The sequence below is a fragment of the Glandiceps talaboti genome, chromosome 4, assembly GCF_964340395.1.
Source record: "Glandiceps talaboti chromosome 4, keGlaTala1.1, whole genome shotgun sequence".
Taxonomy (NCBI): domain Eukaryota; kingdom Metazoa; phylum Hemichordata; class Enteropneusta; family Spengelidae; genus Glandiceps; species Glandiceps talaboti.
In genome coordinates, this window is record NC_135552.1 from 4,722,182 (window position 1) to 4,748,462 (window position 26,281).

At 35.0% G+C, this 26,281-nt stretch overlaps 1 protein-coding gene across 1 annotated transcript in view; it reads right to left on the bottom strand.

Annotated features, from left to right (window-relative positions):
- Positions 1–6,735: 6,735 nt before the first annotated feature.
- Positions 6,736–26,281, bottom strand: part of LOC144433564 (regulatory factor X 4-like) — a 73,335-nt gene continuing 53,789 nt past the window's right edge. Inside the window, exons 6-19 of the mRNA XM_078121882.1 lie at positions 21,351–21,428; positions 17,038–17,176; positions 16,644–16,721; positions 16,197–16,310; positions 15,144–15,294; positions 14,608–14,666; positions 13,924–14,068; positions 13,405–13,499; positions 12,177–12,294; positions 11,220–11,339; positions 10,886–11,023; positions 10,137–10,320; positions 9,571–9,688; positions 6,736–8,904 (exon numbers count right to left, since the gene is read on the bottom strand). Of these exons, the coding sequence (XP_077978008.1) occupies positions 8,425–8,904; positions 9,571–9,688; positions 10,137–10,320; positions 10,886–11,023; positions 11,220–11,339; positions 12,177–12,294; positions 13,405–13,499; positions 13,924–14,068; positions 14,608–14,666; positions 15,144–15,294; positions 16,197–16,310; positions 16,644–16,721; positions 17,038–17,176; positions 21,351–21,428 (2,017 nt within the window). The 3' untranslated portion in view covers positions 6,736–8,424. The remainder of the gene's footprint in view (positions 8,905–9,570; positions 9,689–10,136; positions 10,321–10,885; positions 11,024–11,219; positions 11,340–12,176; positions 12,295–13,404; positions 13,500–13,923; positions 14,069–14,607; positions 14,667–15,143; positions 15,295–16,196; positions 16,311–16,643; positions 16,722–17,037; positions 17,177–21,350; positions 21,429–26,281) is intronic.

Genomic DNA, 26,281 nt, shown 5'->3' on the forward strand with positions numbered 1-26,281 from the left:
AGAGAAACACTATCTTCAGTTGAAATATTTCTTCAGTGATGGATACCTACCTACCGTATAATGGTATTTTCAGAACAGTCCACCTAGCTGTTATGCAAGATATGATGGGAGAGAAAGACTACCTTGAGTTAAAATATTTCTTCAGTTATGGATACTTACCTATCACACACTGGTATTTTCAAAACAATCCACCTAGCTGTAAGGCAAGATATGATGAGAGAGAAACACTACTTTGAGATGAAATATTTCTTCAGTGATGGATACCGGATACCTACCTACCACACAGTGGAATTTTCAAAACAGTCCACCTAGCTGTAAGGCAAGATATGATGAGATGGAAACACTACCTTGACTTCACATATTTCTTCAGTGATGGATACCTACCTACCACATAGTGGTATTTTCATAATGGTCCACCTAGCTGTAAGGCAAGATATGATGGGAGAGAAACACTACGTTGAGTTGAAATATTTCTTCAGTGATGGATACCTACCTACCATGGTATATTTGAAATAGTCCAACTAGCTGTAAGGCAAGATATGATGGGAGAGATGAATTAATTTGACTCGGTATAAGAATTATTAAGATATTGTGTGTGTGTGTGTATATATTATATATATATATATATATATAGAGAGAGAGAGAGAGAGAGAGAGAGAGAGAGAGAGAGAGAGAGAGAGAGAGAGAGAGAGAGAGAGAGAGAGAGAGAGAGAGAGAGAGAGAGAGAGAGAGAGAGAGAGAGAGGGGGGGGACAGTGTTGATAAGTCATTAAAAACATTTTTGCAAGGGTTAAAATTTGTGAAATATAAAGCATTGAAAATTGAGCCTCAATGTAGAATGTGCCTCAAATTTAAAGTGTTTAAGATTTTACAGACTATACCCATTCTCAGTTAGTGTCACCATAGTAACATTTTAAATAGCGGTCAGAAAGTTATTAAACATGTACCCTGTAAATTTGTTTTATTATTTCAAAAGGATGGGGAATATATGTTCCTATGACTATGTTTGGAGAGATTTTTAAGAAGTTTGATTTTTATTCCGAAGGCACATTGCTGAATTGTTGTTTTTATTTGTTCTTGTAAAATGTATTAAATTGTTGCCTGAATTCATTTTTAAAGGAGAAGTGGCTACCCCTTTACTTTTAATATTTATATACATTTTAACAGATGTATGCTGCAACCCAATCGAAATCAAAGTTAATCGCAACAATGTTTAAATATAAGCACAAAATGTAACAACTTTTGCATCTGCTGAAATGCAAAATGAAAACAACAAAAAACATTAAAACAAAACAAATGTATAAACTCGAATAAAAGCACAAATGTCATGACAAGATGTAATAACTAAAAAACTACATTATCATTTTGAAAATACGAAAGTGTCCGTAGCTATAGTTACAATACGTAAACAGAAAACTGTAAAAAAAAAAAATTTGCTTTCGTGCGTTTTATCGTGCTGTGGTTGTAACTTGTATATATGATTTATGTCGCAATAAAAATAAGAAATAACTAGATGGATATATATATATCATTTTAGAGTTGGGAAACTGTACGGTTTCCAACATTTTAGGTATGATTTAATAAATAAATTCATCAATCTAGAACATCGTGCGTGATGATTGTGAAGGCTGAAATTGTAGCGTTATTTTGTGAATGCAATCCCAGGAATAATACAATTTTGAAAAGAGTTGATAAACCAAAAAATAACGCTACAATTTTTACACTTTTGGTGATCAGTCTACAGATTTCAAGTAAGCCATCGAGTCCTGAAGACATATTTTTGCCAGATATTTAACACTAAACGTTCCTAAATTACATCATTTGAAGAAAAGCCCCGTATCGTGTGCGTGTGTACACGTTCATTGAAATAGAACATTACACATACAGACCGTTACGTTTCAAATAAATACATTGTAATTTGTATACTTTTAAAAACTTGGTTTACTTCTTGTAACTATTAGTAAATTTGACAAGATGATAACAATAATCACTTACCGTGATGTTGTTTGACGACTGTATTTGCAGTAATACGCCGGATTGGTGTGCATCGTAGCGACGTGCATGCACGTAGTCATTGACAGATGGGCGGGTGACACAAGAATACACTATTCTCGTTGCTCTTGACGACGCACACTTTGGACATTCTCTTTTTTAGGACAGTGGCGGCGCTCTTCTATGTTTTGAAATTATGTTGGCAGCGGCTGACGATGTAGCTAGCAAGACGCAGCACAGCTCGTTTCGTGCCAAGTTCAATGTTGACATTGTTTACCATTACTGCATGTTAGAACGGTATCCTACATAATAATTACCGAACACTTTCTAAATTGCGCAAAAAGTGTAAATAAACCTCAATAAAGACTGCAGTAGTTTTGTATAGTAGCTAAAAACTCAAAAATGTTTAGTTCATATGTTGCCACACTCTTTATTTTTTTCTCTGCTGTCATTTTAATTTCTTTCCGTTGAATTTTATTTTTGTTCCCTTTATTCCTCGTAAACTGCCATTTTGTTGTTGTAGCGTTAATAATTGTATTATTAATGGTAATATTGATTACATAAAAGCTACATACATGTACACCTTTTCATTTTGACCCCTGGGTCACCATGTATATTATGGTTGAATAGACCAATATTATTTTTAGTTTAAATATATAATATTACGATATTTAGAAGTAGTTGGATTGGCTCTGTGTTATAGGTAGACATTTGCCTTGAACTTGTGGAGAGGAAATTTCGCTTTTTAATCTGTTGTATACTGACAAATACACTTGAACGCTACTCCAGGAAATAAAGGCATTTTCATGACCTTTGGGTTCTGAAGAGTCAAGTCATGGTTTTACATCACCTACATTACGTATGATTTCAGAGAAAGGTCAATTTGAAGTTGTCCCTCATCTTTGCTATTGGCCATATTGCCTCATGGAAGTCAGCAGAAATGTGTATACAACGATTGAACAATTAATATTCAAGAAGTGTTATTAGCTTCTCATTTTTACCCTCAGTTGTTCAACCATTGCATAAACATCTCTGCTGACTCCCATCATCCAATGTTGGTCAAATGGTTTGAGTGCTAGCTTGGAATCTGCAAGTTATCAGTTTGCATCATGCCCACTGCTAGCGCTGTTTCTGAATGGCTGAAATCCATAGGTAAGGTTTAAATACTGATTGGGCACTATACAGTCCAGCTTCCAGCTGTATAAGTGGGATCCTGGTAGGACACATATTGTTACATGAATGCTTTAATCCCATGCACTTACAGATGCTGCAATGGATTATACGCTCCCTAGGGAGTTGAAGTATAGCAAGCCATTGTGCCGTTATAGGGCCATGCATATGGTAATAATTGTCAAACAATTTGAACAGACAGGAAAACCACTGCAATAATTTACACTTCTATCAGTTTGGCTCCCAAGAATAATTTGTGGAATTTATGAGATATTTAGGAATCACCAAAATGTAGTTATGGCTTTTGCCCGTAAAAATACTGCTGCTGTCTCAACAAACACAAATGATACTTTGTAACAATTTCTATCATAAAAATTGTTTATTTACCAATAAAACAAGACAAAGACAAAATGACATAACATTCTAGATAACTGCTTTCAAACCCTTTGCCTTCACATCTTTTCACTTTCAATTGTATTCTTGTGTCCCAGATCAGGTTAAAAGAAAGGCAAAAAAACGGCAAAAGATGACATAAAAACAAAAATCTCAAACAAACTTGCTGCATAAAAATCAACCACTGAACTTTTTACAATGTATTTGGTAGACAGTAACCTCTTTGTTTTCTTGTACACATACAGTAGCAAGGCTAAACAGCCAAAATGTCTAATTACAAAAGAAAGGCACAGATTTGTTTCACTTCTATTTTCAAGGATTGTCTCCTTTCCCTTCTTGCTGAGTTTTACGTAAGCTTTTTATCTACTCTAGTATTTGAAAGGATATTATTTTATTGTAAATTCCAGTGAACAGGACAGTTTTAACACAATGAAAGTGTGTGTGCATTTTTATTAAGTATCAATGAAACTGTTCGCAAACTTGTTAACCATCAATGAAACTGTTTGCAAACTTGTTAACCTTCACAATTCGCAACAAACTTGTTAACCTTCCCTCCCAATGAAACTGTTCACAAACTTGTTAACCATCCCAATGAAACTGTTCGCAAACTTGTTAACCATCAATGAAACTGTTTGCAAACTTGTTAACCTTCCCAATTCGCAAACTTGTTAACCTTCCCTATGAAACTGTTTGCAAACTTGTTAACTATCCCAAAGAAACTTTGCAAACTTGTTAACCTTCCCGATGAAACTATCATCAATCCTGTTAACCATCACAACACTGTCCTACAACATGTAAACACAAAATGGTGCCATGCCCTTTGTTGATAGCTGAGCAACCTGTTCCTCACTTTTGCCTCACACAAGATAGCAGACATTTGCCCCAAAAGTTACAAACACAAATCTGTACTATAACTATAATTAGTTACGCAACATTCGGCACTTGGGTACAGTGTCTACATTCGTAGTTGCTATTATTTTGACAAAATAAGCTCAGTTCCTAGTTCACTTAAAAAGAAGATGCACTGAACATAAAGCCATAATATCTCAACCTTTTACAATATTTAAATAAAATTTAATAGCTTACACGTCACAGAAACAGTTGTGAACAGAGTGACAAATGCATACAAAAAACATGACATATGCATGAATAGAATCATTGTACTGGCACCCCTCCCTATCTCTTGATAGATTCAAAATTACCTTGTACAGATTTTATACTATAGATCTAAAAACTTTGACAGTGCATTGTATGTCATCTCATCTCATTTTATTATGCAAATGAGATATTAATATACAAGCCATAACAAATTATACAAATAGATATTACTGTCAAGTTATATAAACTTGATAACGCTACTCAGATATCACTTGTTTGTAATAATTGGGCAAAAGAAGTCACGTTTCCATTTTTTGTTTACCAAACACATTGTATTCAGATTTGATGGTCTATGTTATACCAGCAATGTAAGGGGTGCTTCACTCCTAATATGTTAATGGAATGCAAATTACAATTAATATTCGTGCAAAGCAAATGACCACTAATTTGACTATGATCCCATTACATCTGGAAGCATCTGCATGGTATGTTGTATTAGATTAAGTAGATCTTTTTCAGTTTGCACTTGCATACATGTACATAAATATACAATGATTGATAAACACAAATTTCATTCACATGGAAAGACATTAGCAAACCTATGGCGCAAAGGAACAAAATAGAAACAATTCAGAAAAAGAGAAAAAACAAACAATAAAAATACTCTTTCACTTGAATGATTTAAGCTTCTCCATTTCAGTTCTCAGTACTATTGAGAAAATAGTCTAGGAATGGTCATGATGACACTTGGTATTTCAATAATGATAATAATAGATAACAACACTATCTCTCTTTGGTGTTGAACCAAATGAACAACAGTCATTAAAATCTACATGTCTGGCCCACAAGGTTCATTGTCAGAATTCTGTTTTTGAAATTTAAATAGCTAGTACTGTAAACAAATAACTACTGTACTTTTCGGCTTTTTTATAATCTGGGTAGTATGTCTCCATAACCATGCAAGGTCACATGAATGGCAAATAAAAATTTCCTGCGTTCCCAATGGAACATTTTATTTTCTCACTGAAAAGAGATAAAGTAGTTCTTTTTAATATCTTCCCGCTGCCACAAATCATGGTGCCTATCTTTGATAAGTTTAGTTTCACATCTGAAGGATATTCTTTTTGCTAATGTTGGGAAACCATGGTAACAGAAAATGGGAAGTCAGGTAAAACTGGTATGGTTTCCCATATAGTGTACCATACGTTTGTCTGGGGAACCAAGGTAGATTTTACATAATACCACCCTTAACAAAACAGTGGTAGGGTACTCTGGTAACATAACAAAACAGTGGTAGGGTACTCTGGTAACATAACAGAACAGTGGTAGGGTACTCTGGTAACATAACAGAACAGTGGTTGGTTACCCTGGTAAAATATTGGGACTCAGGGAGATTTCACCTACACACCACCCTTAACAAAAACACTGGCAGGGTACCCTGGTAAAATGAATAGACCCAAGTAGAGTTTACCTAGTTCCCACCCTTTTAACAAAACACTAATTGGGTGAAAACACAAACAAAACATCAGCCTCCTGTTCAGAGAAGAAATGACTCTTTCCTAAGAAATAAAGTATTCCACTTATGGGATACCCTTGATTTGAAATCTACAAACTAGAATGTCACCGAGCAGAACATTCACTGACATTTCAGAACTAAAGTGTTCCTCCTTTTAAAAAATAACTTTTGTCAAATATCATTAAGATTAAGTGCTACCAAGATAAGAACTTCTTGTTTCAAAATTTACTATCTTTTCAATTTCTCATTTAAGGAAAACATCAAAAACATTTACAACACAAAATTTTTTTTTCAAAATGAATTACACGAAATAAATATATCTATTTCCTATGTTCACATCATATGGTGTCATGGAATTTGGTGGTATCAAAATATACACAGAGATTATATATAATGTATAGTGTATGAAGTCGGCATGGACAAGATAAAGACAACTGTAGAGTAACTATATTACAAATACCTTAGCTAACCTGTGACCACCATGTGAGGTATACAGCCAAGGAACGCGTGGGATACACATTTCGATGATCATATTAAATGGGGGGGGGGGGGGGGGGGGGGGGGGGGTTTTCGTAACAAAACACATTAGTGGCTATTTATGCTGCTATTAATCGATCATCTAAGGGTTACTACTGTCTCAGGGCTTACATCATCTGTCAATTACTAAGTTACTGAACTATATGGGACTTGTTGATTCACTGACTTAAGTTTTGATGACCGGTTTTGCCCTTCATTGATTGAATTATCAATATCTCTTTATGATTCATTCACTGATTTTTGGATCTAAATGATTCAAATTCAATCATGATTTTTGATTGAATGACTGTATGATATATAGTTTTGTCCTTATACACTTTGAAGCCAGAACCATGTATGGCATCAATAATGGAATACAGAATACTCCTGGTCTATGGTAGACTCTACAAGTCTATCATAAAACCACCTCCTTCAGTTAAAGAAGGCTTTATACATGAGACCTGTACATTCAGATCTTTAATACTGTTGAAACTCTGAAATGCTGAAGTTATATTGTCGTTACCTATCTGTACTTGCAAGCCATGTATATACTAAATAATACTATATTTCTGAAAAAGGATAAACTGTTTTGGAGAGTCTGAGTTTGTGGCACACACACCATAGTCTGGATTTGGCAGTCTGAGTTAGTGTCCACTCAGATTGGAAGGAACACTTGGGCATAGTACTAACTTTACGAATGTTAATTATATCTATGAAGTATTTACAGTTAGCTGTAGCATCACCGAGTAGAAATATTTGATGTTATCAAGTAATGGGGATTCTTTGTACAAATGTTCTGATGGTCAAAATAATTCTGGAGTATTTTTATCAAATTGGCAGACCAAAAATGAGGCTGAAATATATATTCTAACCAAACAATTCACATGAAATGGACGTAAAAATCCAATATTTCTATAAATCTCATCTTTGTCTAGACTGCATGCTCACCAAAATGATAAAATAATGTTGGCGGTATATTATTAGGTAAAGAAATAATGATGACAGAAAAAGTCAAAAGTTCATATATAAGTAGATGATTAGATACAGACACATTGAACTATTCTGAATGTACTCCTTTCCTGGTTCAATTATGCAAATCATCTAATCCGTTATGCAAATCATAAAATGTCATTTCACATCATTTAATCAGTTATGCAAATCATCACATCAGTTATGCAAATCAAGAAATAAGAAGTAGAGTTTTACCAAAAAAGTATCAGAAATTGAAATTTGCTGATTTGTCATGAAAAAAAAAATCTTAATGTACTCTACCTTGGAAAATGCATGCTTTGTATCAGATCAAAGTAATTTGAATGGCTAGGAAGAAAGCTGAGGGACGGACAACAGACAAACAACCAGTTCAATGACTAACAGTGAATATTTGAACTAAAACAATACAGAGCCTGCCATTACAATTTTTGGAGTTATTCCATTAGGATAAGATTCCATAACTTCCTGATAAAAAATAAAATAAAATGGCAATGACGAATGGCAAACCATTTCAGTCACTGGAATTTGTTACTTTGGGAAATTAGGTGGGATGGGATTGGAATATATTGTACAGCCATATGCAATGAATGCTTCATCTAGTTGTATCGAGTGATTGTCACTGCTCAATCAATTGCCACTTCATCATCATATTATGACTTATTAAGTGATTCTACACAATAAGTATGTAGAGATGTGTTCCGCTGTAAGTCACCAGGCCACATAGTTCAATCATGTCTGACTGACAGCAGTCTAACTTGCAGTCTGCACTCGCTGGTAATGTTGACTGTACATCTCATTTGATCCTTTGCTTCGTTTGTGAAGACTACTTGCATCCCCATCTCCTAGCATCTCTCCCATAGAGTTCTTCCTTTTCCCTGTACTCACAACATCTTTACATTTGTTGCTATAGTAACCGTTGCCGCTTGAAGGATAGCTGTCATAGCCGTTAGGATAGGCGTTACCGGTTGAAGGCATATCACAGCCAGTATTCGTTGAATATCTGTTATTATAGTGCTGGTTGTCATACTCCATATTTCTGTGTGGAAAGTTCATGAAGCCACTGGGATAGCTGTTGGAAGTATTGTCTCCATAATGTAAAGGTGGATTGTTAGTTGTTGAAGCTGTTCCATAACGACTAGAACTCTCATTCCATCCATTCAGACTGTTAGCATGCATGTTATTGCCGACCATACTCTGATCTACACTGTTTACTCTCCCATTGAAGGTGTACTGAAAGAAAAATACAAAAGATAATTTACAAAAACAAAACAATGGTGGTCTCTCCTAAAACAGATCAAAAGAGTATTCCTATGTTATTATAAATGACTTTATGATATCTTGTGACATCACATGTAATATTCACCAAATAGGCCATATTCCAATCATTAACCAATTTGCAGCCATTTTTGAAAGAACCATCACATGAGGATGCCTAAGATTTGGAAGATGAGGGCTAAAATTTGGCCACAGATTCCAACCACATGGCAGTATATGAACCAGTCAACAAAGTTAAAAACAACTCCTCCAGTTCCTCAATATTACATCATTTACAATAAAATAAGCACAGCCATGTGGACCAACTGACAATAGCATTTTACAAAGGAGACCTCAATGTTCAACCATCGTTTCCCACACTTCTGGTCAAAATGCTTCTTTGGAACAGCACTCCTAGTAGTCAAATTAGACAATCTTTTGTCTTTCTGAAGAGTGAGATATTGCACATTTGAGAACTTCAGAGAAATCAGTATTACAATTATATGCATATTATTTAGCATGTGAAGCATATTTTGCACATTAAATGTCATACCCATATATCTCAATATCAAATCAAGATCTATCAATAGCATGACTGACTGAACAGTGCAAGGAATGCAGTGTTAGATTTATTTCACATACCTGTGTCATTGATGAAGGGTAGTGTCCAAATCGGAACGACGTACCATCATGTGCTGTAGGTGGATACTGACTACTTACACCATGACTGTAACCACTAGGATAGTGAAACATACCAGACCTATCAAAACAAGGGTAATAATATAAACATATACTATAAATTGTAATTTTTGATACAAGACTAATCCATGGAGCTGTTTTTACTTATAATTGTGATGTGTAGTCACTGGCATTATATTATAAGAAGTTTATGCACACATTTATAAACATATAGTATGTACATGTATCTGTATGATACACACACATGTACACCCCCCCCCCCACCACACACACACACACATGTACACCCCCCACCACACACACACTGATAGATTCTTTTGATATTACATGTAACTCTTGGTTGGCTGTGCCGAAGACAACTATATATTAAGAAAAATATTTTAGTTCAATGAAAGGCAGTACACATCTTATTAATTACAAAGAACATATTATCAATGTGACTGAGGATGCACATGTTTCTTGTAAAACCAAATACATCACAACTACATATCAAATGTTAACACACATACCCGGTATTATGATCTTCAGACGGAGTATACAGTGACACCATATGTGAGCTGTTCATAGGCATATGTGATGAGGAAGCTGAGCGAGAGTGGGTAGTGTTGTCATGGGAACCATGTGTTGACATGGAGCCTGCAGAAGGCGCCAAAGGATTGTGAAAATGTTGACTCTGATATGAGGTATTGGAATCTGTAAATACAATGTGAATATGTACACTTTGTCAATATCAAGGTAATCAATGGCTTGGTTCAGTATCACAGAAAAACTTTGATTAAACAAAATTGTGCTACATGTACTATTAATGAAATCTGAAGTAGCATAGGATAATGATACACTTTGTATGGGCAACCTAATCATAACGCCTTGAAATAGGATGGATCAGTCGACTGGATAAAAAAAATTTTTAAAGTATCAAAAAAATTGAGCATATGTTCTTTCAATTCAAAATTATTGCACCTTAAGAGCCTGAATGATTTAAAAACGTCAATTAAAGGAAACTATGAACCATTTGAATTTCAGCAATTAATGATAATTTCCACCCAGATACACATTTACTGGGTCGCTATCTTAGTGACGTTATTTTTGCTCCATAATTTTACCATACAGGGCAGCGTCATTTTGTTTGTTATTTTGCTTGATTGAAGAAATCTAGTGTCAGTTGGGTCATAAGAAACATAGAAATATGTAGGGTTACCCTAATAATTGAATAAAGTTGAACTTTGAGGCTGGCCAAAGTACTTATAAACTATTTTACCTGTAGGAGAGGCAGCTGAAGTATGAATGCTTCTGATGTTAGTATCACCACCACCACCACCACCACCACCACTACTAGACATAGTAACAGCCACTGGAGGGAATGAAGGATTGGGTAGAATAGTGTCTTCTGTAGAGTCTATATGAACAAACAGAACATATCAAATATCAATGTCAAAGTTATGGTGACTAGACAATATAGATGATACAACATCAATGTCATGGCGATAGATGATACAATGACTAAATATAGATGATACAGTGTCAAAGTCAGACAGTATAGATGATGATGTCAAAGCCATGATTAGTTGTTATTAACAATCAATACAACTTACCTGCTGGTGTTTCTCCTTTCATTAGTCTCATTAATTCATTGGCTTTCTCTTGTACATGTAAGGACTCCACCAAATACAGAACATACTCATCAAACATTAAATGGATCAAGTGGAAAGAACCTGCAATATAACAAACAGATTTGAGGATATGTTCCACGAGTGTTTATAGTTTATCTCAACCGACATACAGTCACTTCACTTGTTGTGACAGCAGTGAGGGCTCACTCACACTTCACTTGTTGTGACAGCAGTGAGGCCTCACTCACACTTAACTTGTGACAACAGTGAGGCCTAACTCACACTTAACTTGTTGTGACAAGTGAGGCCTAACTCACACTTCACTTGTTGTGACAACAGTGAGGCCTAACTCACACTTCACTTGTTGTGACAACAGTGAGGCCTAACTCACACTTCACTTGTGACAACAGTGAGGCCTAACTCACACTTAACTTGTTGCGACAAGTGAGGCCTAACTCACACTTCACTTGTTGTGACAACAGTGAGGCCTAACTCACACTTCACTTGTTGTGACAACAGTGAGGCCTAACTCACACTTCACTTGTTGTGACAACAGTGAGGCCTAACTCACACTTAACTTGTTGTGACAAGTGAGGCCTAACTCACACTTCACTTGTTGTGACAATAGTGAGGCCTAACTCACATTTCACTTGTTGTGACAACAGTGAGTTTTCATACAGCCTGTTCTCCAGTAAGAACTACTAAATGAACTTAAAAATCTTCAGTCTAAGAATCAACAAGGTAATAATAGCTAATTTTGGAGTTTTGAAAGATTATAAAAAGTCGGCAGCAATACAAGACACGTCAAAATGAAACAAAACACTAAAAGTAATGAGGTATTTTTCATATTACATGAAACAAGTCAGTGATTGTTTTTGAAGGCTACCTACTCTAAATACCTCTCTTTAACATTGACTATTTTTTAGACTTTCAACTTACCAAAACTTGGTGAGCTGTGTAAGGTCATATCTCTGATAACCCTTGTACCAAAACACGACCACATTAACAGAAACTGACGAGCTACTCTTTTCAATGCACCTGGTTTTCGACTTGCAGGCTGAAATATGGAGGATAAAACATGATTTAGTAAAAGTGGGAAAAGAAGAACAAGTCTTCTAACATAACAGAAATTCTTCAAATATAACACCAGAGCTTTAAAACATTTATCATTAACAGTTTAAAGGATATATTGGATTGAGTTTTAATGCTTGAATTAGTCAGTATAGTGACTGTTAAGGTAGAATGCACCTCTGGGACCAATTTCGCTGAATGTCAAAATTCTTAAAATCATTCCAAACTTTGCCATATGAAAGCTTGTTCCTCGTCGTCTTTTTGAAATAATAAAATAAATTTGGAGTTTCACTGTCTTGTTTTCAAGTAACGTCAACAATCTTTTAATTTTTTTTATAGAGTTAACACAGTTGGCGGTGGCCATATTGAATTATAAAATGGCTAAATTTTGATAACATTATTACCACTACTTTAAAAGTTTGTATGGTAACCCTTCATTTTTTTTCCTTCATTTGAACTGAGAATGGCTTTTAGTTTTCACGAATATAGTAACAGAAAATGATTAAAGGTTATTTCTATTATTACGATGTTAGGACTAGCCTACACAGACTTGAAGGACTAGTGCTAATACCACTCTATTTGCTATTCTATCTGACATTTTGATTTTGAATTTCACTCTCCTTTCCTTGTCTATAGTGTGTCCCACTGGTCTTGAATGGCATTTCCGTACAGACCGGTCGAATACATAATGAGACGTATTTAAATCGTGCCATCAACTCATATGATGAATCCACAATTAGGTGTCATCATGGAAATGCGACCTCACTCTTATTACGTACATCGTATTCTATTCAAATGTCGCTAATATTTTGCACATATTACTATGTGTGTGGCGGGGCATGGCTTCTAGACTGGCAGAACACAGCTATCACCGTAGACGAGGAAAGGACTCCGAAATTCAAAATTAAAATGTCAGTTAGGATAACAAATAGAGTGGTATAGCACTATAGTCCTTCAAGTCTACAGGTAGGCTATGTTAGGATACAAACTGTGATTGAATTAAACAGGTAGGAAGCTGATGTCAAATTTGTCATTACTACGTAATTGCTTAGCTTTGTAAACTATACTGTAGAAGACATTAGAAATAAAGACATACCTTTATAACACACCTGTCTACCATACTATCTAACCACTCAGTGTAGGCTTCAATTGGAGATTGCTCCTCTAAAATATGACTGAACTCCGTGTACACTGAAAGTCAAGCCAACAAGAAATGTATTATGGGTGGTGTCAACAAGTATTTCAATAAATAAATAAATAAAACGTTCCTACGTAGAATGAAGACATATACATAGTACAGTCAAACACAAACACCTATAGTAGACATAAAAAAATCTGATAAATTTGCCATTCCATCTATTCATATTAAGGATTAAATGGGAAAGACATCCTGTGAGTTTATGTTGTGAAATAAAAAATTGGATACTAAATGAGATACAATGCCATTAGCGATGCATGAGACTTACTAGGCAACTTCCATTAACGCTATCTGCTGGTATTGAGAATTGCTTAATATACCCTACAGTCTTCCTTGCATTCATTTAGCCATTGATGACTTGTAAACACTTACCCACCCACCCACCAACCATGTCTCTGTAACACAAACAAGACTTACATTTGACAATGACTTCATGGTCCTCTTCTCTGACGTTATCTACAGTGTATAAAGTCTGTCTTGATATACTATTCAGATCTATAGTCTTCCAGTCTTCAATCATCTGAGATGTAATGTCATTGCTGTGAATCACAGTCCTGGATGCCTGTCATCAGATAATTGTAGCAGATATAAATATTACTAAATATAGGAATTCTGGGTACCTGAAAAGAGCCTAATTCAAATGTGGATACCTTAAAGGGCCATACTTCAATCCCAGGTCATCACCTTAGTGTTGATGGGATCATTCTTTAGTTTGGAATCAAATTTTTCTTTAGCTCTGCCAAACAATCAGTTTTAAAACAGTACGTCATTCACATGTGGACTTTAAACCAAGGACTTGAGGGTACCTAAATAGTACATGTCATTCACATGTGGACTTTACACCAAGGACTTGAGAGTACCTAAATAGTACATGTTAATATTGAATGGACGTTTGTTTAATTATAGTCTCAGTAGGGAGTTCAAGTTCCATAAACTTGCAGTGTAGTGTTTTGGGACTTCCAATGTTTATACTATCTTGATCACAGGGTGATTAGAATCACACATCAGAGGAACCTTATATCCAACTATCACTGAATGTTATACACCTAGACATGTATTACAATCTAATGTGGACAACCCAAGTGATGCATAAGTACATACCTGACACAGATGGTTCAGTGATGTCTGCCTTTTCAGCATCTGGGAAAATCTCCTGGCCACTGAAAATGTGAAAAATCACAAATATTGATGTATGCAAGTAAGGTGAAAAAAATGCAAACTTGTAAGTTATAGACAGTGTTAATTATGTACACATATTTGAGTGTTGGTGATTTTAGCATAATCACTTACTACCAGTGGAAACCAATATAGTATAAGTCAGACAACCTGAGTTGAGGTTATACCATTCATGTTCATGTATAGAGCGTAGTGTACAAAATGTCACAGTATTACAAAAACTGCCTTGATAAAGGTATTTGCACATGAAAATCACCTGACAGGTACAAGGAGGGTAGACACCATCCTGATCCAAAATACACAAACCCTCATATTGGGGTTGTAATATTTTCATTACACGCCAAGTGAACATTTACATGTTGGGAAATATATTGAATTTTGTATATTAAGCCATGGAATTAACAAAGTCGCAGTCATTTGTATTAGAGAGTGTATATAACCATCTTTGTGAGTTGACTTACAGTCAAACTTGATATTCTGAAGTAGTTCTGGGAGATCATCTAAAGCTACACGTAGCCATTCATCTAACTGTTTGGCAAACTTTCTGATAACTTGGGTGAGACTGTCAGGTAAGGCTTGTAACACACTGGGCATCAGAACACCAGATATCGCCTGAATTAACCAAACAAAAATAAAACAAATAAGTACATCAACACAAAATATATTTTGATCAAATTGATGAAATAATATACTTTCTCATGTTCTGGCTGTCTGAGAATGTGAGACAAAAAACGCACACTCTGAACCAATGCACAGCAGCACAAGTTAAATTTTACTTTTGCCAGAATAAAGAGGACATAAAGACAAATATTCACACACACCAAAGTTCTAAGTTCAAATATGTCACGTTTTTTATGATATTTTCGTCTCATAGTCGCCTAAAAAATTCTGCAACTCGTGTGAGATATTCCATCTCAGCTGATTGGGGGTGAGGGATTATAATAATCAATGAGTAACTAATGCATGCAGAAAACAGGTAAACAAGTTCTATTTCTCAGTACACAGGTATTTGTTGGGTGCATGGTCCATGATAATCTTACCTATGACTTAGAATTGTTATATGAAATGTCAGGGATGATATCGAGTGATAAGGAATGTATTACTTGTTATTTTTGCATTCCTAACGCAAACACATTTTAACAATATGATAAATCAGATGTAAATGAGAAGAAAAGGTAGATTAAATGTGAACCAAACCTACTTTGCCCAAAATTGAAAGTGTTCTCAAGGTTCTCAAAGTTTGGACTGAGATGTACAGAATCTATTTGTTTAACATGCCTGGATGCCAAAAGAAATGTAGGACTTACATATTAGATTATAGGCAGTTCATAGGTTTTTAGTACTGAGATTTCGATCAGCTGATGGATCAAAAGCTCAACGCAAAAAAAACAACAACTTTGAACTGCTTATGATATATGTAAGTCATTTGATCTACCAAGATGATGAACAGAAATGCAGTTTTTTGTCACACTCCATAGCATCAAGAATTCTATGCAGGACTAAAATTGACTAACCTTGTAGAGGATGGAATCACAAACTCCTACAATGTTTACAACTGGAGCTGATCCTAATATAGGTAACATATGGGGTGGCATTCCTTGCCAGAAGTGTAACAGATAACTTTGAACCTGTTAATGAATACAAAATACATCTTTGGTGAATACAGTACAGTCTACGCTGGTATTTTATTGGAATATACTGCCAAAGTCAAAATTTAATAAGTGAGTGAATTCCAAAGATTTATGTACATACATAGACACACATACCAGTACATAGCTTAGTTGATAACAAAAATGTAGGCTTGCTAGAATTGAAAGCCAACAAGTCTCTGGGTGCAGGAGAAATAATCTATACATGAACTTACAAATTGCAATGAAAAATATGACAGTGTATTGAAGGTATACAAATGTATATACACAATTATTGTGATAAAGTAAGGATAAGGAAAGAAAATAATTTACCTCATCAAAGTTAGCTCTGATTACAGTGTCCAATATTCGTTGGCAGTGGGTACGATACATCATGATAAATGTAGCTACCTAAAATGACAGATGTCAGATAAAAACTGGAAGTTAATCATTACAATCTCAGACCACTAACAAAGTTAATTACATCAGACATCAGAGAAAAACTGAAAGAGCTGTAAGGAAATGTATTCCGATGGTGAGCTTGATTCCAAACTAGAGTATATATGATATTTTTTAATCTTTTATTTACAAATACAATTCTAACAAACAGACAAGAAAAGATTACAATAGATATAAATCCAATACACCCTGTTAACAGAAGATTACAGTAAGCTTAAGATGTTTTCCAGATATTCAGTTTACAGTCAGTTGTCAGATATATTCTTACCTTTTCTTCTGGTACACCATTTGGTAACTTGAGATCTTTGACAGAGGGGAACTCTGGGAGCAAGGTACCCAGTTTGGAACGAGGTGAATACGCCACTGTCTGTCTTGTTGGATCTTTCTTAGTTGCATCTCCTGTAGTTCTGCATAATATAAAACAGCTGACTTGTTACAGTAACATATTTGTGTGATTTTACTGACAATTATACAAAAGGCAGACTGAAAGCTCACATGCTACACAAACTTTGAACTATTTGTGTTTTGTAACCTATGTAAGTCATTTCATCTACCAGGCTGATGATCAGTTTTGGTCAACACATTTGCAGTACAGTATTACACAACATGATTCTTCTTGATCAATCTGTGCAAGTGTCTCACTCACAAGGCAAATGTACATTGGGGGGGGGGGGGATTCCCGGAGTATTGACTTGAACACTTGGGGACAATTATTCACACACAGCCTGTTGGTGCTATGTATTTTTGGGCTTGGGTGACTCTGGGATATACTGTGGACTGACTGGGAAAGTCTTGACAGCCCCCACAGTGTTGTGATAGCGAGTGTGCACTTAGCCCCATCATGTTGCTCCAAACTTAAGTGTAAAACTTAAATGAAACGAAGTAACCACCCAAGACCCTAAAGTTATAGACTGTGTCTCTTCAATATAAAAGGAGGTAGTACGTGTATGGGTCAATGCTAACTAGCAAAATAACACCAATGCAAAGACAAAACAGGTTAAGACAATTAAATGAGATAACTGATACAAAGACTACAGTAATAATAATGATAATAATAATAATAATGATAATAATAATAATAATAATAATAATAATAATAATAATAAGATGATTTGTAATGCGCCTCATCTCCGAAGAGCTCGAAGCGCAGAGGAAGAGTGGATACAGAAATAGTTAATGGAAATGTGAATTCAAGGTAATGTGTATTAAAATAAAATGAGAAAGAAAAACAGTTATTAGCAGTGGTGCCTCTGAAGGAGGTTGAGGCGGCGTTTTTATACATGTACCAGTTTGATGTGATGCATATATTATTGTTTACTCAGTCAAGATTATTGCAGGGATGCACAGAGTCTGCTATGTATAAATGTAATCCCTGTTTATTAAACACTCCGAAAGCATCAACTGTATCCGTTCTGACTTTTGATCCTGCACAGCACCTTACATTCTTTGGTGTATTGGATCTAGGATAGCGTGGGGGTTACACTTTGACAAGTTACTGACACCAATTACATTGTATGTCTTTACATGAACTGTGATTCATTCCTGATTGCCCTGAACCATAGACCCGTGGGGGGAGGGTCTATGCCTGAACCAAGCCAACACACTGGTGTTAGTTTGCAAGTTGCATCTTGTACGGTGGAATTGATGTGTTAGATTTGAACTTTAACATTTGTGGTACATTTTGTACATTGAAGGAATACCAATGATTGTTTTATTTTATTGCATGTTTAACTCTAGACATGGGTCAACTAATTTCAAAACATCATCAATGCGTACTTTATCACAATTTCCAACAGCAAGTAGTAACATGCCTGTCATGGGAAATTTGTAAACTCACGGTAAAGATTGACCTCAGTTGACCTTTGTTGGCATGTCTTGTAAAACTATTAGGTTTGATGATTACTACACAATGTGTAGGCACTCTATTTCAACTTATATCTAACTTACATGTAAACGCTGATCACTGATCGGTGGTTAGTTATCGTATCAAACAAACAGGTGAACATTTAGTAATATTTTATCAGGGTCGGAACACAAAAGCGACATGGTGTACGGTTATAATCCCAATGGATTTTGTGTCTAGTTTGAATGTTAAACTGCACAGATTTATTGATTTACATGCAGACACACAGCTGCACGGAGAACCCCTTCTTTTCCACCACCTGGACAGTGTCTATTGGATGCTATAAACACACTTTATCAGCTGCAATCAGTACTGAGACAGATGTACTTAATAATTACATTTTTATCTACGTACCACTTCTTTCTTTTTTCAAAAAAACCCTAGAAATTATTTTATTTAAAATTCTCATTTGATTTCAAAATGGAGAAATTACTTGTGGCCCATGATTTTCTATTTCCATGTAAAGAATGAAGTGTTTACAATATGTAGCTGTCAGTCAGTGCTCACTACTGCTATGAATGCTGTGCATGGAAACTCTCAATCAATTTAGACACAAGTACAGTCCATCTGCCTAAATAATGACACACAAATACCACTCTCCCCTCCCAATCGTGCCATGTACACTTGATGCACAGTCCCTCTTATGATTTGATGATTCTACTTATTTCTTGAAATTCTGTGTTAAACCAATAGAGGGCGCTGTTGATATTTCTAGACAAGAACAGACAGGGAACCTGGTAGTAGAATTGACTGACAGTCTTTCATATTGCTTCATTGTGTTATATTTGTACTTGGTACTTATTCAAGTTATAATACAATCAAATTTCCACATGACTTTGGAGAAACGTATTAAAAAGGGATCACTTTATTATTTGAATTATTCTATTTTTATATACTATACATTAAATTGTCAACATCACTTCAAATTTAGCCAGTTCTCATTGCTTTTAGCACTTCATTCAAAAATTTCACCCTTAGTTGTGAACTCTGTGTCATATTGTGAATTTTCACTCTGTCCTAACCTCTGATTCTCAACTTTTACTTCTAAAGCTACCTTATTTTATAAACTGCATTACACTACATAACGACTGAGGCGTGTGTCATAACAACTGAGGTGTGTGTGTGTACATGCATGTGTGTGTGTGTTACATAATGTACAACATATCTGATTTATATAATCAGCCAGTTCAATATCCTACTATAAGCCTGACCTATGAACCCGAAAGGACAATGACATGCTCATTTAGTGATTTCCATAACAAAAAAAATTGTGTGGTTCCGATTACGCTCATTTTTAGAACAGGTACGTGGGGTAGGTAGATTTTTTATTTATTTGTTTTATATATCTTTTCATATGTGAGTGTCTAGTTCAGGTAGTTATGTTTTCCATTGTTTTCCATATGGTCTATGTGGTATTGGTTTCTTCTCATCAGATGTAAAGCCATTACAGATTGAAAGAACAGTTTTATATTGTCTTTTTAAGTTGATGTCAGTTTTCACATCTACTATTTCTTGCGAGACTTCACAATTTTATTATTTTTTTCTCGAATGCATAAAAAAAAGTTTAGGGTCAGCAGTGAAAAACTAGGTGGGGAACCAAACATTTTTTTAGGCCTAAGGCTGGGGAACATAGGTAAATTGATGGGGAATTGTGTAAACAAGATTTTGTGTTTGGGAGGGGTTAAAATATTGTGTATGTGTTATGCAACTGGAGAAATCAAAGTATAGAGTTGTTACAAATGTAGCAGTGTGCTCATAAAAATTGTGTTTTTAAAAAAAAATAAAAAATACTACTGTGGCCACCATTTTCATGGTGAACAATTGTTCAGAGTGTAATTTATTTCCTTATGATATAAACCACAGTGCATATACAGTACCTCAGAACCGATATACCTCAGTATTTTTGCTACGGTTGGGGAACAATGAGCAATTGTATTCAAATAACAGTCTCTCCTATAAATTATTATGTACTATAATTTTGTTTGGCAACCCATGTTACTGGTCAATAGATGAAGAACTTTCAGTGTATTTCACCTAATTACCAGTTTTTGAAAGTACTACAAAATAACATAAGAAACTTGAATTGTTACATGTAGATGTGTTCTTACAGAACCTACTACAGTGGAAACCAAGCTTTCAGCTAAGATTGATAAAAACTAGAAACTATTGTTGTGACCTGTTGAATGATTTTGGTTTATTATAGTGCTCACAGCTGGATGGTGTTTCTGCTGACATCCACATCTAGCAGTGTACATTATTGGGTTTTTTCCAGTGTTTACACTATCTTGATTACACGGTGATCACATCCGCACTACAAAGGTACCGCTATTACTCATTTGTGTAATCTACTGTAGTACCACCGATTTAGTTTGTGTCTATTTTAGTAAGCTGAGGACTCAGTGACAACTGTAGTACTCACTGATGTAGATAAAGGGTCAGTAGCCTGCAAACACAACCTGCTACTGCAGAATTTCTTGCCGGCTACTTTTTTCAGGACTTTGTGTTAAAAAATTCTTTTTTTCAAAAACCATTTATCCATTGTTGGGCAGATTCATAGGTCTCCCTCATAGGTCACTTGTCAAATTTTACCTGATGCGTGTAAAATTAGCAACATCTCTGATACTTATTTGATCTCACCAACAATTCACCATCCCAGTGTGGTGTGATTTCAAACTTACCCTTGGACTCCTTGTTTTGAATACATGACATCAAAATAGGCTGACGACTCCTTGACTGCGATGCCATAGTAATGATATCTGAAAAACATACAAAAATTAAAATAATTAATAATCAGTATACAATAATGCTAATTGGTTTATATATTGTTCACTTCACTAAAGGTAAATATATATAATATTCAAACCTGTCATAGCAAAGTTTAGCAAATTAACATGTTATTGCTCCAATACAATATTTCATAGAAAAATCAGTGAAACTAAAAACCTCTAACTAGAAATATATTGTAAAACCTATGTAGTTAAATATTAAATCTTACACAGTACAGACAGACAGACAGACAGACAGACAGACAGACAGACAGACAGACAGACAGACACACACACACAAACACACACACATATATATATACACACACACAGACAGAGTACACACACAGTCACAATGTTTATATAGGCTGGCATGCTCAATGGTGATTTCACTGTTTTTGAATGAAGTCATAATTTTGTACTAGATGAACATGACTATCTGAAGGTAATAAGCTCGACTTAGGAGTATGTATGCTGACTCCAATAAGACAACACTATATCACTGCTAAGACAGTCACAGACCAATGATTGAATGAAACAAGCTTCAATGTGGTGTTTCGAGGCGATCACGAGCTAAATGATGCTAAATCATGAAAAGACTCCAGAACTAAAAGTTACAATCATGCCTTTATTTCCTGCAGTGGTGTTCCTCTTTAAAGTTTTTAGTCATATATACATCCGTGGTTAAACTAAAGTACCTAAGAGTCATGTCCTGTTTTTGTTTGAGTATTGCCAACTATTCACCACTTTATTTTCTCATACATAAGCTCTACAACTTATCATTTCATCATTTGATTGAACTTTGATATTTCAACATTACGATTCATCATTGCTGACAACTGTAATGAGTAAATAAAGACGTGCCCAAAGCGACAACTCTTTTTTCCGTCTACACTTTTTTTTAACTGTCAATTTCACAATACATAGATGTATTATCATACAATATGTGTTGCAAATCGTTGTGCAAAATTACCATATTATTGATATGTAAATTATTCTGCCAATTAGCTGCCATCATACTAGTAATCTATCCTGTGGAGAACATTGCGATATTAATCGAATACCAATTGTATCTAGAATTAATGGTTTACCAGAGTGTGTACCATTGGTGTGATAATCATCACAACAATCGTTTGACATTCTCAACTTAAACAGAAAAAAAAAACTGAAACAAGGATTTGTTTGACGAGTGATAACTTAAGAGTGTTTGGTTGTCATTAGTATAACAATACATGTGAGTCATTAATGGGAAACCAATTAAAATTGATGATAGCAATGGATTAATAGTATGTATATGTGATATGACAGGATGTATGTAGTCTTACAAATATATCTAGTTATAATCTTATCACACCACATGGTTTCATCAAACTGCAGGATAAATCATACAAGTTCTGGCTGATTTAACGATCAAACATCACTTACATCCATGTTTTTTGCTAAAGTTTGTGAACCACGGTGACAGTGTGCTCTCTAAGACATATTGACAAGCCACTAACACATAGCAATTGCTTGTGACCCACCCATTACTATGTGATGATCACCTCACGAGAAAACCTACTTTTCAACATTTTGTCCATCAACAACAAAATAATTTTGTTTTTCTTGAGAAAGCACAATGCCTAGATTGGTGAGAATAGTGGGTTTGGGTGTATGGGTGAGGGTGCAGGTAAAACTTGGCATAGATTACCAGATTTTGTATATCTTACATTTTAGTAGGGAACTGTGGTGAAAATATTTGGAACTCAGATTTTACCAACTGTCAACCCTGAACAAAAAGAAAACCCAGTATGACTTACTTTCTACAACTCATACAGTTGAAAATTGTTGTTTTAAAAAACAACTAGACCTCTCTGTTATTAAGCCTAGTAAACATATCTTTAATATCTCTTTGGCTCCTAATAAAAACTGCATAATAAATGTTGAGCAAAAACACCTTTTCCAAGTATTAAAAGAAAACGTTTAAACAAAAAGTAAATATACGGGCAAACAACAACAAGAACTCAAGCACGAGTATACTATTAGTACTATGTTTGCTTGTTGTCTTTAGTCATAAGTACCTATATAGTATTTACTACAAGTGTACACATATTGTGTATTTCTAAGACACTTATGCACACGCTTTATAACTACATTGTACATTTGTTTAAACCCCTGCCTGCCTTTCGCACTATGAAACGGACTCCTATGATACAGGATGTGTACATGTATATGCAAGGAGTAGAAAGAACAGTGCATCTACTAGTTGAGGTTACTAAGTTGAGCTTTAAAGTATCACTGAGTACTTGCTGCCTGCTTTGTTATTGTCACTAGCTCTAGTAGCAGACACTGGTCACTTAGATTGAAGTATGTGTACTGTCTGAAAACTAGTAGTGAATGGGTCATTTCAGTTGACTACAGGTTTACTGGCCGCTTTGGTTTAAGCGTCTCAAATGAAACTAGTACATTGGTCACTTTTTTAAAGTGCGTTGATGTTTGGTTCAAGTGTATTATTGCTAGATAATACATTGGTCGCTTTGGTAGAAGTGTGTTATTGCTAGTTAATACATTGGTCACTTTGGTTCAAGTGTGTTGATGCTAGTTAATACATTGGTCACTTTGGTACAAGTGTATTATTGCTAGTTAATACGTTGGTCACTTTGGTACAAGTGTATTATTGCTAGTTAATACATTGGTCACTTTGGTACAACTTGTATTATTGCTAGTTAATACATTGGTCACTTTGGTAGAAGTGTATTATTGCTAGTTAATACATTGGTCACTTTGGTTCAACTGTATTATTGCCAGTTAATACATTGGTCACTTTGGTTCAAGTGTATTATTGCCAGTTAATAGATTGGTCACTTTGGTTCAAGTGTATTATTGCTAGTTACTACATTGGTCACTTTGGTTCAAGTGTATTATTGCTAGTTAATACATTGGTCACTTTGGTTCAACTGTATTATTGCTAGTTAATACATTGGTCACTTTGGTTCAACTGTATTATTGCTAGTTAATACATTGGTCACTTTGGTTCAAGTGTATTATTGTTAGTTAATACATTGGTCACTTTGGTTCAAGTGTGTTGATGCTAGTTAATACATTGGTCACTTTGTTACAAGTGTATTATTGCTAGTTAATACATTGGTCACTTTGGTTCAAGTGTGTTATTGCTAGTTAATACATTGGTCCCTTTGGTTCAAGTGTATTATTGTTAGTTAATACATTGGTCACTTTGGTTCAAGTGTGTTGATGCTAGTTAATACATTGGTCACTTTGGTACAAGTGTATTATTGCTAGTTAATACATTGGTCACTTTGGTTCAAGTGTGTTATTGCTAGTTAATACATTGGTCCCTTTGGTTCGAGTGTATTATTGCTAGTTAGTATACTGACCACCTTGGTTCAGGTACTGTTAGTGTTACAGTAATATAATAGTACACAATGTACACATGGCTGGTACATTGTCACTTTGGGTGAAGTGTTAATTGTTACTAGCATGTACACAAGTCACTTTGGTTGAAGTATTGTTACCGAATGAAGTTAAAATACAAATTAAATCAAATTAATTCTTTGATATACACATAGCAATTGACAAAAGTATAGTCTGAGATCTTTGCTGTTATCTTGTACAACTTAACAAGTTGCTCTCAGTGTAGCAGTGCTACCAACATCTTGGATATGCACTCAGACATGTCGATCTTGGTGAAATTCTGGATTTACAGATCAAGTCTAACACAGTAGATTAACAGACTTTATAGAATCATTTATCTTGGTGAGATGTTGGAATAAATGCTAATGTTATATCCTATACTGTGTTGAGATGGTGGATTAATAGAGATCTTATTCCCAAATATTTTCTTCGTTCAGCCAAGGAAAATATGAGTGACCTAAGGGGGTCCTTGTCATTACATGTTGCTAGACAAGCAGTGACAACCCTTAGGTCACAAGTATTTTCTGCCTGGACAAAGAAAAATATTGGATAATAACATAATTATACCAGCTAGCGCCAGTAATATCAAAGAAAAATCAGTCAAAGTAATGACAATTTTGAACATTTTGGGTCATATTTCGAACGCAGCAGAACCAGTGACATAGACACGCGTTGTAGTGACATACACATGCATTTTTGTGATGTAGAACAACCAGAGTATATATTCCATATTTTTTTGTTCAACTTGGCTCTTGCACAGTATAAAAGCTGTTAATCCACCATTTCACTGAGATTAAGACATCAGATATAAATAACAAATCACTGAGCAAACGGACTATGGGATTTAAATTATTTATCCATGCCACTACATAGGATATATATGATAAAACCTTGACGGCCCAGATACAGATTTTGCAGACCTCGGTAGTACAGCTTATGGGCCCTCCTACATTTGTAAAGTCGGGCCCTTCTGCCACACAACGTCAGTCCACATAACCCATATCTGGGCAATAAAGATTAATATTGATATCTTTGATATTAGATAATAACTTGAATACATATTTTTTTTTTATATTTTCATCGCTATACAAATTTTCATATAGGCACATTCGTATACAAGTTAGTCATCACTTGATGTATGCTACATGATATCAGAATGGTTCTTGTCACTAGTTGAAACTCTCTTACAGTTATGATACAGTAGTTCCTTTCTGTTAAAGTTGTCAGTGATTAAAGATCCATGCATTTTACTGTCACTTCACAAACTTTGTGACTTAGCAAGGAGAATATTTAGCAACAATTGACAAATTGTTAGTTGAAGTATTTGTTTAATGACTAGTTTTCTCATGTCATCTGCACTCTCTGAATGACAGTATTGTTTCTAGGCAACAAGTTGGAAAACAAATGAGAATCTGGCACAAAAGTGAGTAGGT